This window comes from Oncorhynchus gorbuscha, linkage group LG15 (genome assembly GCF_021184085.1).
Source record: "Oncorhynchus gorbuscha isolate QuinsamMale2020 ecotype Even-year linkage group LG15, OgorEven_v1.0, whole genome shotgun sequence".
In the NCBI taxonomy this organism is placed as follows: Eukaryota; Metazoa; Chordata; class Actinopteri; order Salmoniformes; family Salmonidae; genus Oncorhynchus; species Oncorhynchus gorbuscha.
The window spans coordinates 42,457,494-42,474,161 of NC_060187.1; the positions used below are offsets into that span (position 1 = coordinate 42,457,494).

Below are 16,668 nucleotides of genomic sequence, written 5' to 3' on the forward strand. Positions count from 1 at the left end.
GTTGGTTCTGCTGTGAGTGGGATGGTCTACAGTGGATATATACTGGGTTGAACCATTTTAGAGTCTCTGCAGGGAACATGGAGGAGACCAAAGTCAAACAGCTCTCCCTTGAGGATAAAATTGGCACTCAGAGTGCACTTACAAAGGTTTATTTATGAACTGAAAATCATACGAATTTGGGAAATATAGGCTAATATACAAAACTGATAACAGCTTATATACATCCGTCCTGTAAATTGCAACAATAATTCCGTTGTGCCTACATTCACTCAGAACACAACGGATATATCTTCTGTATCTAGTTCGTTTAAAAACATACATCTAAATGCAAGAGAGATACAAATCGAGCCTATACATAGCCTACCTAAAGTTTCATTATATCAATCGTATAATACAAATTAACGCTGGTTTGCTGTCACTTATTTAATGCATGGCAATGCACCAAAATAATTATTTTGGTCCTCATCCTTTGTTTTATGCTGCCATCTGTTGGCAATGATACAGAGTTCCCCCCTGTACTGATAACATGCGTTCAAGCCTCTTTCATTCGTCTGTAACAAGTTTAAAATAAAATAACATTTAAGAATAATAATGTTATAAGTAGGCTATACGTATAATTAGGCTAGAGTATAATAGTCTCTTCATGAAACACCCCCAAATAAAAGTGTGGAATCTTCTGAAAACTTTCCCCACTAAAAGGAAAAAATAACTGTATATGTATATATATTTTAAAGGCCTACAGTTATGAAAAAATATAGTTTACAAATCTATCTGAACTAGTTTGTGTTGCGCATGGATTGCAGAAATATAATTATAAATATATTGAGTAGGTTATATATTTAGAAATGAATACAATTTAGTATCAACATTTAGTTGGAAGCATCTGTCACATGACCTTGTCCTTGGCGGAACTATTATTTGCCAAAGGATGTTTCCTTCAATGCATATTTGAGTGTTGGACACATCTTTTGGAATGTACCACAAATCAAAAGTCAATGCACAAATCATTACATTAAATCCTAATAAAAGCTATACAAATACACAGCGAGTTTGGTTCAATAACCTCCAGGTTCAATAATCTCCAGAAATAAGTCTAATTATACATTAGAGAAAACGCGATTAATCTCGATAGTTATTCGTCATTCTGCTGTGAAGTTGGGACGTTCCGTTTCACTTCCTCATGGGATAACAATTCTCACATGGGCTAAATTTTTACAAAAACAGATTTGTGGTAACGTTAACAAGCAAGGCTAAACAAAAAGCGAAAAAATGGGTAAGAAAAAGTCTGCCATGGGGCTCGGGAGATCACTGATAAAGGAGAGACTCAACGCAGGCCGAGGCAACAAGAGGGGCGATACTTGGGTAACGTTAACTGTTACTATATGTTGATGATACATGTTTCAACAGCTAGCTAGCTAGTTAGCGAGCTAAACATATAACAGGGTTCTATCCAGTTCTACCTTACTATTTCGCTGAGGAACGTTAATTGGAGGAAAGCAGAATTTGGTGACCTGTTGAAAATGAACTACATTGCCTTTGGGAAGTATTCAGACCCCTTGAATTATTCCAAATTTGGTTACGTTACAGCCTTATTCTAAAATGGATTAAATAAAAAAATTATCCTCAGCAATCTACACAAAATACCCCATAATGACAAAGCTAAAACAGATTTTTAGATAACAACTTTAATATTTACATAAATATTCAGACCCTTTGCTATGAGCCTCAATTATTTAGTTGGTTCCACAACTTGATTTGAGTCCACCTGTGGACAATTTAATTTATTGGACATGATTCGGGAAGGCACACAAGTCCCACAGTTGACAGTGCATGCCAGAACAGAAACCAAGCCATGAGGTTTAAGGAATTGTCTGTAGATTGTGTCGAGGCAAAGATCTGGGGAAGGGTACCAAAACATTTCTGGAACATTGAAGGTCCCCAAGAACACAGTGGCCTCCATCATTCTTAAATTGAAGAAGTTTGGATCCACCAAGACTCTTTCCAGAGTTGGCCACCTGGCCAAACTGAGAAATCTGGGGAGAAGGGCCTTGGTCAGGGAGGTGACCAATAACCTGATGGTCACTCTGACAGCTCCAGAGTTCCTCTGTAAAGATGGGAGAACCTTCCAGAAGGACAACCATCTCTGCAGCACTTCACCAAACAGGCCTTTATGGTAGAGTAGCCGGATGGAAGCCACTCCTCAGTACATGGCACATGACAGCCCACTTGTAGTTTGCCAAAAGGCACCTAAAGGACTCTCAGACCATGATAAACAAGATTCTCTGGTCTGATGAAACCAAGATTGAACTCTTTGGCCTGAATGGCAAGCATCATGTCTGGAGGAAATCTGGTACCATCCTTATGGTGAAGCATGGTGGTGGCAGCATCATGCGTCAGGGACTATGAGACTTGTCAGGAACGAAGCAAGAATGAACAGATCAAAGTAGAGAGAGATCCTTGATGAAAACCTCCTCCAGAGTTTTCAGGACCTCAGACTGGGGCGACGGTTCACCTTCCAACAGGACAACGAGGACTCAGCGAGGACTAAGCACTCAGCCAAGACAACGCAGGAGTGGCTTTGGGACAAGTCTCTGAATGTCCTTGAATGGCCCAGCCAGTGCCCGGACTGGAACCCGATCGAACATCTCTGGAGAAACCTAAAAAATAGCTGTGTAACAACGCTCCCCATCCAACCTGACAAAGCTTGAGAGGATCTGCCGAGAAGAATGGGAGAAACTCCCAAAATACAGGTGTAGCGTCATACCCAAGAAGACTTGATGCTGTCTAAAAATATGTTTTTGCTTTGTCAAATTGCTTTAATTAAATCAATTTTAGAATAAGGAAGTAATGTAACAATGTGGTCAGAATACTTTCCGAAGGCACTGTACATGTTTTAATGACCGTCTGTCTTATTAGCTGTAGCTAGCTAGACAGCTTTCTGATGACTAAACTTGATCTCACATTGCCAGCTCCACACCAGTGAACTGAACGATGGCTACGACTGGGGTCGTCTCAACCTGCAGTCAGTGACTGAACAGAGCTCTATGGATGACTTCCTTGCAACTGCTGAAATGGCCGGGACAGAGTTTGTTGCAGGTAAATACTCTATCGCATTGATGTGACAAGTGATCCTTGAAAACGGTCATCTACAAGTACTTTAGACTGGATTCCCAGGATGCAACTGATGGATAAAATGTTTCCCTAGAAAAGCTCAACATCAAGTTTGTGGCAGCTGAAGCTCGGGCAGGATTACTGACAGCCGAGGAGACGGCAAAGCTGAAGAAGCTGCACGAGGAGAACAAACAACTCCTCAGAATTCCACGAAGGTGCAGTAAGCCCAGAGACTCCAAAGTTATTACACTGTCAACATGTATTTTATGTCTTCTTTCTAGTTGTCTTAGAAGTAGGAATTGTGCTAATATTGCATTGCTTCTGATGTTCCATTACTGCCTTATTTGTCTTGTAATATTTCAGGCCTCACTGGGATGAAGGCACCAGTCCAGAGGTTCTCCAGCAGACAGAGAGAGACAGCTTCCTGGAGTGGAGAAGAGAACTGGCAGAGTATGAACCCCCCCCCACCCACATTAATTGAATAGGATGTAATTGTTTTGATGTTATAGATTGTGTGGCTGCATTAAACCTTTAACCCTATTCTTAATTGTCTGCTATAGCATGTTTTGGGAATGGATTTAAAAGTTGACGTGAAAAAATCTTCACTTGAACTTGATTGATCAACTCCAACAGCCTTCCTGCATCTATTAACACAATTTGTATCATTTTGTTTTCCTGCAGTTCAGTGTTGTCACTCTAACTTTGCCCACTCAGAGCGCTGTAAGAACATAAAATGGTAACCAAACATATGGGATAAAAGTCATGGTGAGGGATTAATGCTGCACCATCCTGTTAGTAGTTCTTAAAGAGTAAGAATATGAAATTAAATAGTTACAATGTAAGAATTTTGTATATAAAAAGTGTTCAACCAGACGGTTGATAGGTCAGTAAAAAGTATGGTGGACTAAGATTAGGGTACATTTTATTTTTTATAAAATATACTTATTTTGGTGGAAAATATTATTGAATGGTTGACAACACACTATTAGACAACATAAATTGGATCAACCACATTACGTGGACAATTAATCAATATTCAGACTTAAGGTCGTCTATAAAATAATGCCTATAGAGAGCAATAGTAATGAAGTCTTTTTGTAGGCACTAACTCCGCCATGGCTCATTGGCCAAAGCCTATGGGGAAATCAAGGTCTTTTGTAGTGCTTTTGGATAAATGCCTAAAATAAAGTCTGTGGTAAACACAGGCTTAGGAGATCTTGTGTTTTGTTCTATGGGAATCTTCATCAGCTAATGTCACTTTTTGTGAATTTTGAAGCATTTATGTAATCAAAACAAGCACAAAGGTTGATTCTATTATCTTAGACTAAAATGTATAAGATCTCCAAAGCATGTATTTATCCCAAAACTCCATTATTTCCACTATAGAAATGGCTGAACGAAACAGAGGTAACTCATTTCTGTTTTTTAGGACTACAAACTAGCGAGTTCTATAATAGTAATACAAAAATGGCACTTTATCATATCTCAAAATGTAGTCTGAATGTGTGGAAATATGAAAGAACCGGGATCATTTGAAATGTAAGGGACATCGCACTATACACCACGTGAAAACGCATTCATTTCCATTTAATTTCATATTCACGTTTGGACATATAAAATTACAATAATGTCCTTATTTAATTTATTTAGCTATGCTTACCAACCTATAAAAGCCATTGAAGCAGACCTAAAGTAGTTTTTTGTAATATTGTTGAGATGAGTAAAAATGCAATGCAAATTGCCATTCTAATATGGCATTGCTAGTATGACCCTCTTGACTTCTCAACCACCTGGTAAAGCGCTGTTACTTCCAAAAGTTGGGGGTTGGGGAGAAGAAGAAAAAAACCTGAAGGTCTTATGAGTTAGTAATAACCCTTTAATTCACCTTAAATTCCTAACACTGTTTTATGTCAGTAGTGCCTGGAAGTTTATCTTATCTTGTTTTATAGGCTTGAAGAGGAGCAGAAAATGATTCTCACACCTTTTGAGAGGAATTTGGATTTCTGGAGACAGCTCTGGAGAGTGATTGAGAGGAGGTAGGAATCAGAGCTGCTCGGTCTTGTGACACTGATTGTCAGCTGTTCGATGCCTTGTATGATGGTGGAAATGTTGTGAATTTCCCTCCGCAGTGACATTGTTGTTCAGATTGTGGATGCCAGAAACCCATTGCTATTTCGTTGCCCTGACCTGGTAAGTAAAGGGCCTAAGGCTGTCACATCAAACAATTGAGGCCAATTTTTCTTGAATGTGGGATGAAATTGCCAGGTGGGGGAACCCACCCCACCAAACTGATAGTAGGGGAAACATTGCGGTATTTCACCCATTGATCTTCCTGGTTCCTGTAGGAGTGCTATGTAAAAGAGGTGTCCCGGTACAAGGTGAACTTGTTGCTGGTGAACAAGGCTGACCTGCTGACCCGGCAGCAGCGGAGGATCTGGGCCAGATACTTCCAGAGAGAGGGCCTCCGCGCTGTGTTCTGGTCCGCACTGGTGGAGAACGAGAGGCTGGAGGCAGAGGAGAAGGTGAGGAGGCAGTCACATTTTAATTGGAAGGTCTTAGCCTGTTTAAACCTGGTTACTTTATTTGACTGATGAAAGACAAGTTGCTAGGGTTCTCCTCTTCTGCCATTGTTCACTCGTCACAGGGAATGGAAGTGGAGGAGCAGGAGGATGAAAAGAGCGAAGCGGAGGATGGAGACGAGGGAATGCCAGACAACGACAATATGAGCCGAAGACAGGAGGTAGAGGATAACAAGGAGAAGAATGAGGAAGAGAGCGAGGAGGAAGAAGATGAGGAGAGCGATATGGAAGGGGAGCAGTTTAAAGACTGCGTAGCAGAGGGAGACTGGCAGACGGCATCGGAGGGTGAAGAGGCATCAGAGGATGAGGAGGCAGACGACGAAGAGAGTATAGATGGCTCCACCCACGGCTCCTCCTTCCACAACTCCAGTCGCCTGTTGACAAAAGATGAGCTGCTTGCCATATTTAAGGCGGCTCACGATGGGCCAACGTTGAAAGAGGGCGAGCTCACAGTGGGGCTGGTGAGTATACACAGATACACACACTGGAAATCGATAGGCTCAAATGTTGCAGTAGGAGAACAGGTCTTGTGTTTGGAGTGACGTTTGTGGGATCTCAATTCTCCTATATACTTTCTGAACAGGTGGGGTATCCCAATGTGGGCAAAAGTTCTACCATCAACACCATTCTGAGAAATAAGAAGGTGTCCGTCTCAGTCACGCCTGGGCACACCAAGCACTTTCAGGTAAAGACCGGCTCTGATGTAACCTGCTGGACCTCTTATAATGTGTTCCTTTGACGATACATTCTTTTCTTGTGGGGTCAAAGCATTCAAGTGTGTTTGTGTGTGTTCCAGACGCTGTATGTGGAGCCAGGTCTGTGTCTGTGTGACTGCCCTGGCCTGGTCATGCCCTCCTTTGTGTCCACTAAAGCTGAGATGATGTGCTGTGGGATCCTGCCCATCGACCAGATACGTGACCATGTGCCTGCCATCTCTCTCATATCCTTCAATTACCAACCCTACACACCGCTCATCTGTTAACTTATGGGTGTAGAAGAGTCATATTTATTGTCCCAATCAATAGATAATACTGGAACAATCTCTTTCTGAAATACATTTGAGTCACGGCTAGATCTGTTTTAAGTTGGACGAAAATAGAGCTACACATTCTACACCGGTTAAGGAGTTTTCAGATGTTTGATTGGGTGTTTGGTGTGGTTAAGTTCTTAACAGACTTCTCACGTGTGTCAGACAATTCCTCGGGATGTGCTGGAGGGCACCTATGGCATCAACATCATCCGCCCGCGAGAGGACGAGGACCCCGACCGCATCCCCAACTATGAGGAGCTACTGATGGCCTATGGATGTGAGACTATAAACCCTGTCCGTATTCAGTACAGCACAGTGTAGAACACCTTACATAGCCATATGATAGTGATGGAGTCCGAACAAGCCATTGGCACTGTTCTGATCGGTTCTCTTTCAGACATGAGGGGCTTCATGACAACACACGGGCAACCTGACCAGTCGAGATCAGCCCGTTACATACTCAAGGATTATGTCATTGTAAGTTAACCCTCATCCTTCTCCTCCCGCCGCCACATACATGCTCTTGTTGTACAACTCTGGTTTATTAGGCAGAATAGTCTAAATATTGTTTTAGTCTGTTTACCTACAATTCAGTAGGTAGTAATGGGAGAGCAGCACCACTAACTGCTTCTGTCTGACCATCTCCAGGGAAAACTGCTGTACTGCCACCCTCCTCCCCACATCAGTGCTGCAGACTTCCAGCCCCAGCACAGCAAGTTCCAGGCCGGAGATGCAGACGGTGAAGACTCCAAGATAGGCAACAAACCGAGCAAAGTCAAGAGGCATGAGAATCTGGTGGACAAGAACTTCTTCCATCAGGTACAGTAGAAGGCAACGACATAGAAATTACATTCAAATGCTGCATTTGCAGAAGTGACACAACTCAAGCGAGTCTAGGCAGATTACTTTATTACCATGGGTTGTAGTGAAATGGGATAATTCAGATAGTAACCCCATTGTGTTTTTTTTATACCAGGAGAATGTTCGGGCGCTCACAAAGGGGGTCCAGTCTTTCATGGGTTACAAGGAAGGCAGCGTAGGCCAGCGTGAACTGGTAAATCAAGGGAAACCTGGCTTAGAACAGCCTGTGGGCAAACCCTGGAAGAAGCATGGCAACAGGAACAAGAAAGAGAAAGTACGCCGACTCACCAAGCACCTGGATGCCTGAAGAACATCTATAAACTGTTAGAAATCGCTGGTAGTTAACCCCCAAAGGACTTTCCAATGCAATTACACAGGAATTGGTATGTAGATAGTGGTCAACAACAATAACCTCCATTGCACTTTGCAATATGGAGAAACGGGGAAAGGTTGCCTTTTGATATCAAACATAATTCAGGATGTTCTGTGTAACTCATCATGCATTGCAGTGACAGTACATTCCACTATTACCAGAGCAGGGTTCGGGTCAACTCAATTCCAGGAATTTCTGCAACTGAGATTGATCCTTACCCTGAACCAGAGGAAATTCATTGGAGATCAATCAGTGAAGATTGTTATTTTTCAATAATGTTTGTTACAAGGTGCAGCCTATTGTACTTTACAGCAGAGATATTCAGCAGGGGGTCTGCAAAAGTATATTAAAAAAATAAAATAATGCTTTTTTAAATGTCAATGTTTTTACGAATATCGCTAGTAAGAGAATAATTTTTTACTTACATTCTGTTAGGGTTGCGTAAATTCGAATCTGGTATCAGGATAAATATAACAATGAGTCACCGATTTTATACTATGTATTTTTTATTAGCTAAGTAATAAATGGCAAATGCAACTTTCGTATATACGGGCTCACTGTAATGCCACGCAGGGCAGAACAGAGAACTGACAAGATGTATGTAAACAGTATTCTTTATACTGTGATAGACATAGGCCAACAGACGGGTTGGAACTATCACAGTAGAGGCTGGGCGTGGTTTAAACTTGCCCAGCCTATTGCAGGCGCTCAAGGCCTCTTGGCGCTTGGAGTTCTTCCTCTGTCAGATGTATAGATCCTTACTGTTCTGGTATCGCAGCCTAGTTAGAACAGTTGCTCAGTTCCTGCTATTGTGTTTAGTATTTTTCCATCTCAGTTAAACCTCTTGATGACCACCCCTTCTATCACAACTTTGTAAGATACAGCAAGTCACACCATGTGCTCAATATTGTTACATACAAACACAAGAACAAAGCATCTGCTGGGCTGTTATCTACAGTTTTGCAACACGCAGGTCACACCATGCTACTCAGTTCTTGTCACACACAAACAGGCAAGTAGCAAGCAGTTGTTTAATCTCATAATGATGCTCCAGTGCACAAATGCAGACACCTCACACAACCAACATCAGATGATATTTAATCACATATATACTAATGGCTATAATGTAAAACACAGGATCCAACAATACCTACAGTAGAAAAAAAATAAAATTTATGATAATGTCAAGTTTATTTGTCAACTCCTAATATTGAGCAAATTACACTCACACTCACATAGGAATTGAAAAAGCACCCGTGAATAGGCTACCAGTGCAGCTTGTAACCTTTCTTGATTTGGACATACATTTTTGCCAACACATAGCTAACCTTTAAGCGAAAACGTGTTTTGGAGTTACCTTTTGTAGTTAATAGGTTATTTTAGAGTTTACACTTCCACGTCCAACTATAATGTGGCTGCTGGTAAGCTTTTTTGATTTGGACATAACGTACATTTTTGCTAACCTTTGTTTAACCAGCTAAAGAGCTGCTCTTAGCGAAAATGGTTCGAGTTACCTTTCTGGTAATTATATTGCGGGAAGGTAAAGAAAAGAAAAAGAAACACTACCATATCTATTTATTTTTAAATGGAAGATTTCTTCTTGCCATTATCATTCACCTGATAAGACTAGACGTCATCTTTTTATGGTATGATGGGGGACCCTGGTTCGCTGGTTTTGCCCTGGGCAAGGAAAGATTAAAGACCCCTGCTTTACAGAGATAATTAACTTGTTGGATTCCCTACGATCTACAACCCGACTGCTACTTTGCTATACATGTATTTAAAGCAACAATTGTGTAATATCCATGATTAAATAATTATATATGTTGGTTTTTAAACGTTCATTTGTGGTGTTTTTGGGTCTCTTATGAGTGTTTGCAATATTTTCCCTGACTGTGCTCAATGTACCATCGAACTGCCACAACAAAAGCCTAAACGAGGTGCTTGAAGCTATATCCAGAGAGGAAGAGGCGAAGAGAGGTTTTACTCCGCCCAAAATCTGTCCACGAAAATAAACCCACGGTATGAGGAATTTTTGTATGGCGTTCAGAGAGTCTGTCGAAATTGGGCAACAAAAACATGAATTGCTCATTTGCTACGTGAGGCTTATTTTATCGAATAGAAGTTTCATCGTGGCTAGGTTGTTACAAATGCACTGATAAGTTGGCGCACGTGGCATTTTGGCAACTTACCCAGTAAACGACCAGTATATCGGAGTTGCGCCTGCTGTCACAGAGCTAGATAGAGGACTCATCGTGAGTATTGCCACCATTTTAATGTACTTAACTGGGTGGGCATTCCTATATGAGTTGGGAGCATTCAGCAAATTAACAACCATTTACAGACTATAATAGCACAGACACAAAGATGAATCTTCTATTTATCTCTATGGTCTGTTCACACGTATCTGCCCTCTCATTGGCTAGAATGGTCCCACCTGATCTCACCTCTCGCCTGCCTTCCATCTTTGACAGGCATTTCCATTGTTTGAGCTGTCACTCGAATATCAATATAATAGACAATCTTTGCGATAGCTCACATTTTTTTCTCAAGAGAACTGCCCTTTATCTTTCAGTGTACAGCAAAAATGTGTCTGACTGTACCATTAGAAATGTGTTCCTTGGTTTGCAATTGATTTGCTTTGTTGCACATGACTGGTGTACGCAATTATGTCCAAAGCGAAGTACATTTTCATATTAATATAAATTAAATTGACCGAGTTTCTCATTACATCTACCTCCAATTGTTTAGTAAATGCATCAACATTCCATGGCGAGATCATGCGTTTAAATTCGTATATTGAACCAGTGTCTCTATTGGGCAGCGCTTTTGTGAAGTAAATGTGCATGTGATCAGGGCACAATCGCGCACATCTTTTACATACCTGTACTGTGCACCACCTGTCGCTCGCGCCACTGACGCAGCTGGTCATATTTGCCATTCCCTAGATTTGTTTTAGGTCAACGGAATAGTTAGAAGATATGGGAGTGAAAGCACAGAGTGTCACAAATGGACAAAGCAGAGCAGAAAGCCTTTCGTTTGACTTTACGTCTTGGTGGCGCCACGACATTATATCGACCTGTTTTTCAAACAGACGGAACGTTTGCATCTCGACCGGACTCGTCTGTTTGTCCGTGCTTCTTTTGATAATATCCTGTTTTATGTGAGTATGTGGGTAATTATGCATTTAAACCTGGAGTAAAGGCTACTTATTATAGTTGTTTTACTTAACTTTTGTCCGAAATGCTTGTTTAAGGCTGGTATGTCTGAGATGCAGAGGCCGGGACAGGAATTCCGGCAAGGAGGCAGCCTGTGTCCTCTACTGTTTCTTTGGCAATTTGTGCAGTACCATCGGGGCATTTCTCTCCAATCAGCTGGCTCTTCAGGTGACAAAACGACATTCTATTTCCAGACCCTGTATGGGCCTATACTGTATAAGATCATTACCTGCTACGTCCATCTTCCATTGTGATTGTTTTAGGTCATAATGGGTGGTTTTATGGCAGCTGTAGAAGTTATTCATTTAATCTCCATCTTCCCGATATTTTTGCGTTGGAACACCAGAGCAGGTAAGCGAGAGGGTTGGGTCCCTTTTACACATATATCACTTTTGCCATTTTTCCCCAGAGTTGCTCACAATAGCCCTTTTGGCACAGCTTGTGCTTTGTATCCTGTCCTACAAGCTCTCATCAACACACTACACTTGCACTATATGCATAGGCAAAACAGTAAAGAAATGTTTTATCTATAAAGCCGAGAGATACCAAACAAATGAGGCTGAAGAGAGGTCCTTGTGAATTTTTTTTTTTTAATGTTTCAATGGGCAACGTTCAGTCATCAGAGCTGCAATCCTTAACCTTTGCCCCCTTTTCCCCTCAGAGAAGAGGCTGAGGATGATTAAGAGGAGGAGGAGGCAGAACTTCATGGCTGTGTCTCTGCTGTTGGTGGTGGGTGGAGGGAGCTACCTAACCTCCAGGACCAGCCATGGGCTTGTATACAGACCTCTCACTGGGAGAAGACTTCTTCTCACTGACCTCCTGCATGTAAGTGTGCAGATTCTCCTATGAATTCACTCTTCTATTACCTCCCATGAATTCCAGAGTGACCTTTTCAATGGCTCACTGACTACGCTTGTCTTCTTGGGCAGGACCGTATGGAGGTCCTCGGTTACATTCTTGGTCTGCTCTCTTTTGTGATTGCCTGGACCTCTAAGTTCCCTGACCTCTCCAGAGCAGTAAGTGACACCCTGTCACAGTTCACGTCCATTCATGTCTAAGTTGCCAATACTTTGCTGTATTGTCACAACAGTCCCTCAAAGCCAACTGTTATGTGGTAAAACACGCCGTTATACAGAACATAATGCTCACCGCAAACTGCATAATGCCCGTAGCACTTTAACCTCTACGTTGATCTTTTAGCACAGAGGGGAGAGTTCAAGTGCACACGTGTTCTCTGGGTTGCTGTGCTCTTTGGCCGGTGCCCTCTACACCTCGGCCATATTACTTTACGACACCCAGTATGCGTTTGTACTGAAGGCCATGCCGTGGCTCCTGGCGTCAACGTGCTGTGCAGCCCTGGATCTTGCTGTATCCTTCTCAAGCTTATGAATATGTGAATAGAATATTGGGTCATCTCCCTGAATTGACAGAGTTCTAATTTAATTGAACCCCAACCTCCCCCTTTCAGTTTTGTCTTGACTTTGTGGTCAGATTGTGGTCCTGTCCTGGTGTAGAAAGGGTACCCCTGAGCAGCAGCCTGGAGGGGGTTCTCCAGATACAGAGAGTCTCCTGGGCGGCTCCTCTCCCCCCAGTCAGCACAACCCCAGTGGGAAGACAAAACAAAAACACCCAGTAAGCCCACAGTCCTATATTCATATGCCCGGGTTGGGGAGCTGGACTCTGAATGTCTGATTAAATACTTACTTGTATAGAAAGTATTAGAATGAAAGACAACTAAAGATCTTTAAGCTACAGAATGAAAGACAAAATGGCAGTTTGAGAACTCTTTCATTCATATCCAGGCTTTGCTTCACACAGTATTTGATAATCCTATTTTTAAATAAACACCACTCTTATTTCCTCATGTGAGTTGGACTTGGATGGAGCTCCTCCCCGGGTTCTCTCCAGTAAGAAGAATCTAAAGTTTGCTGACATGGGGCATTACATGGATGTCAACATTCAACCCGTGCGAAAGGTGAGGGTCAAGACTTCTTCAGAACGTCTGCCATGGGCAAAGTTTTTTTATTTTATTTTTTAAACTTGACATACAACTCAGATTTGTACCTCCTTCGATGTATGACTTCAGGTGTGTCTAAAGGAGGTGACTCTCTCTAGGGAGGAGGGGGTTTCAGAGAGCCATCCCCTCAGGAGGACAGTGAGGGTAGTGAGAGTGGATGAACCCTGCACCTCCGAAACGTTCTCAGACTCCTCATCCCTCACCTCAGATCTGGAGGTCAGATGAAGACAAATCTTTATATCCTGTAAAATCATCTTCTACAGTGAGATGTGGTCCAGGTCTTCTGAGTTAGTGAAGTGTAGTATGTGGTAGTCAAGAGATGTGAACTGTAAAACCACTTTCTGCCACAAGGTGGTGATAGTGTTCAACCATCCTCCACATACTAGTTGCTTGTGATTTATCTACACGTCAAGGAAGCCGATCATTTTCTGTCAGAACACATTGCAGGCCTATTACCAAGTAATGAAGGTAAAATCAAGACCTTTACCTGCAAGCTCCTCTGAAGTGCTTTGCTTGCCAACTTACTATTTATTTACTTCATTATGCTCAGGTCTTCCCATGTAAACTTGCTATTCTGGTGCAGTGACAGTCCACTCATGACCAACCTGTCATCCTCATAATTAGGAAAAGTTTAGAATGGTTAGGGTGAGCGTGCAATGTTTTTAATGCCTTGTGGGAAATGAATTTTCTATTGGCACCCTCACATCTTTCGAATAATGGTGCTCTCTGTGGTTTTGCAGAAAGCCAAGTCACAGAGGATGTCATTTAATCTGAAACAATTGCAAATGGTGTGAGGGAAAACAATTGGAACTTTATACTATTCACCAAACAGGAAAAAGCAAATGATGTGAACCTCCCCTGGCAAAGTGCATTAAAGAGCAGTAAGGGCCCAAACAAGGGTTCAGAACATTCTGTAGTTAACATGGCTGAATTGAGTCATTGTCATTTTGTCAGCAGTGGCATTCTACAGCTATGGGCTGTAGTTTGTACAGCATGAGTTTTTCATCTGTTCATTTAACATCTCAAATGTTATTTGCCTTTTGGTTAGCATTAACCATGGTCTGATAAAGGCCAGACGTCCAGTTACTTAGTAATATATGATGGGGGTTCAGTTCGTCCGTTTAGTTCCGTCGACACGTATTGCATAATCTTCGATCACTAACACTCAGACAAATCATCCATAAGTGGGGCTGGCAGCCTGGCACACGTGTTCCTTTAGGTCTGAAGGGCTGTTCTGGATTCTTTGAATGTAATGCCCCTCTACCTTCATTTCTATTATATAATATGAGACTGTCTAGGGCCATACAGCTGTAAAGGCCATTTAATTTACTACTGAATGATATAAAAATTAATTAGCATAAACCATGATGCTGTCAAAGGATTTAGGTCATTTTTGCATATCACTATTTGCTTTTGTATTGAATTCTTATGAGGAAATAATAAAGGCCTTTTGCAATTTTGCCGGCTGCATAAACTCACCACAGGGCTCTGTATAAATGGTCTGTTTTCTTGTTACTCTGAAAACAACCCCAGCCACAAGAAAGCTGCTTGGAATTTCCATTAGTATTGTTTTTCTTGCTCATTTCTGCTGAGTGCTTGTTGGGTTGAGGTTGAGCGGAGGCGGAGGGGTTGAATTGTTCCAAGATTTGCGTTGTGGCCCCATTATTCTGCTTTTAAAAATCAAGGGTTGACTAGCAGGGCCATTCTGCCTTGGAAGCAGGCACAAAATGGTTGCCTAGTCTATAGGAGATTCGTCACTCAGCTCTGCTATTTTGGGAGCTGTTTACGGTCTCCTGTGTGTTGCCTGCTGGTCAGGGGCTTGGCTCAACATTTTGGACACTGCTCTCCAAGGACTGAGGAGTTTCTTTGGTTGAACATGTGACCACATTGAGTATCACAGTTTGCAGGTTGCAGTGAACAAATTAACATTTGTGTTTTTTTGCAGTGTAGAATATTTCCTTAGAGACCAAGAACACAATGTAATTAAGAGGTAGACATAAACAATGTGTCAACCATAATGAATATGCATAATGGGTAAACGCTATCTCTGCCCTGTAACAACACGACTGTCTTTTTCTCCAGTGGGATTTTGAAGACGCAAATGCACAGTGGAACAAACTGCTAAAAGAGAACGTGGATGGGTTTCCCCTGCAAGAATGGCCGACGAACCCAAGCCCAAAACCCACCTGCAGCTGTGGTGGCATCATTTGACAGGCTGGGAAGCGGGTATAAAGCAGAGTGGGTGAAGTGGTGTGATAATTTCGAACACTGGTGAATGACCTGGTGACACTTCCTCATTACATCACATGGTCAGATCAGTGTTTTGGATTGTGAATATGAAAGATAAAAGTGCAAAAATTGATCTTCCATCAAACTGTTTTTGTCATGTCTTATACTCTCATTGGGTGTAATAAGTTATTGGTTTGTTGACTTAACAATGTGGACATTGAGCCAGCTGGTTTTAGTTTCATGGAAGATTTAATTAATGGGTTCAATTACTAATGGATGCACTGTATGGCAGTGCATCTGATTCTCTTTGTAAGTTAGTCAACTACAGATGCTGTCATCGCTCCTCAGATGCTCAGCTCGCCTCAGACAGCTTTCCTGTAATGGGTTTGCACCACTCATTAAACAGATGACACCCAGACTCCTCATCAGTTTGGCTTTTGCATGGACTGCACTAAATAACGAGACCCATTCGGGATGTGTCACTGTAGACCACCCTTAATAAAACTATCGCTCCATGTCCGCCTCGCAAAGTCAAGGGTTCACTTCCTGAATTTTCCTAGTCAGGCCAGGTTATCAGGGCTAAACTGGGAAAGGCCCAGCAGACCTGATTGGAGCCAGATTAGAGGACAAGGGCTCCTCCGTCCTTCCCAGTAGCTCCCAATCCTCTGCCTGTCTGGCCCGTTTCTCTAACTAGCGGATAGTATGGTGCCACAGATGTTTTAACTGATGGGCATTCAAGTGACTTTCCTGGGTTCTGATAAAATAACAAATATATTCGAGCAAAACTGTGAAGCACATTCTTCACATTACATATCCTTTGACATGTCTGCTGAAGACATTGGTCTGTGACAAGAATGACGGGTATCCCAAGAAATTGATAATATATAAATGCAACAATTTCATAAGCAATTTCATGCAACAGTTCATAAGGAAATCAGACAATTGAAATAAAATCATTAGGCCCTATGGATTTCACATGACTGGGCAGAGGTGCAGCCATTGGTGGGCCTGGAAGGGCATAGACCCACACACTGGGGAGCCAGGCCCAGCCAATCAGAATTAGTTTTACCCCACAAAAGGGCTTTTACAGACCGGAATACTCCTCCAGTTTCATCAGTTGTCTGGGTGGCTGGTCTCAGACAATCCTGCAGGTAAAGAAGCCAGATGTGGAGGTCCTGGGTTGGCGTGGTTACATATGGTCTGCGGTTGTGAGGCCGGTTGGACGTACTGCCAAATTCTCTAAAATGACG

The 16,668-nt window shown here is 42.1% G+C and overlaps 2 protein-coding genes across 11 annotated transcripts; both read left to right on the forward strand.

The window, feature by feature from the left end:
- The first annotated feature begins 1,152 nt into the window (after positions 1-1,152).
- LOC123997166 (large subunit GTPase 1 homolog) lies at positions 1,153-8,491 on the forward strand. Its single transcript, XM_046301283.1, has 14 exons — positions 1,153-1,362; positions 2,970-3,096; positions 3,206-3,326; positions 3,475-3,561; positions 5,061-5,147; positions 5,241-5,301; positions 5,457-5,633; positions 5,756-6,151; positions 6,274-6,375; positions 6,487-6,630; positions 6,874-6,997; positions 7,118-7,197; positions 7,369-7,539; positions 7,697-8,491. Exons 1-14 carry the CDS (start codon positions 1,270-1,272, stop codon positions 7,886-7,888), a joined length of 1,962 nt encoding a protein of 653 aa, XP_046157239.1. The 5' UTR covers positions 1,153-1,269; the 3' UTR covers positions 7,889-8,491.
- A 1,494-nt stretch (positions 8,492-9,985) lies between these two features.
- Positions 9,986-15,836, forward strand: tmem44 (transmembrane protein 44). Of its 10 annotated transcripts, none has more exons than XM_046301285.1 (11): positions 9,987-10,209; positions 10,903-11,117; positions 11,211-11,340; positions 11,436-11,523; positions 11,834-11,997; positions 12,102-12,188; positions 12,373-12,540; positions 12,664-12,804; positions 13,043-13,147; positions 13,259-13,405; positions 15,272-15,836. In XM_046301285.1, exons 2-11 carry the CDS (start codon positions 10,936-10,938, stop codon positions 15,398-15,400), a joined length of 1,341 nt encoding a protein of 446 aa, XP_046157241.1. In that variant the 5' UTR covers positions 9,987-10,209; positions 10,903-10,935; the 3' UTR covers positions 15,401-15,836. The 10 variants fall into 10 exon arrangements, 9 of the variants coding, with proteins under 9 accessions (XP_046157248.1, XP_046157249.1, XP_046157241.1 ...); XM_046301290.1 differs by having other exon boundaries at positions 11,049-11,117; XM_046301292.1 differs by lacking the exon at positions 11,436-11,523 and having other exon boundaries at positions 9,986-10,209; positions 11,049-11,117.
- Positions 15,837-16,668: the final 832 nt, after the last annotated feature.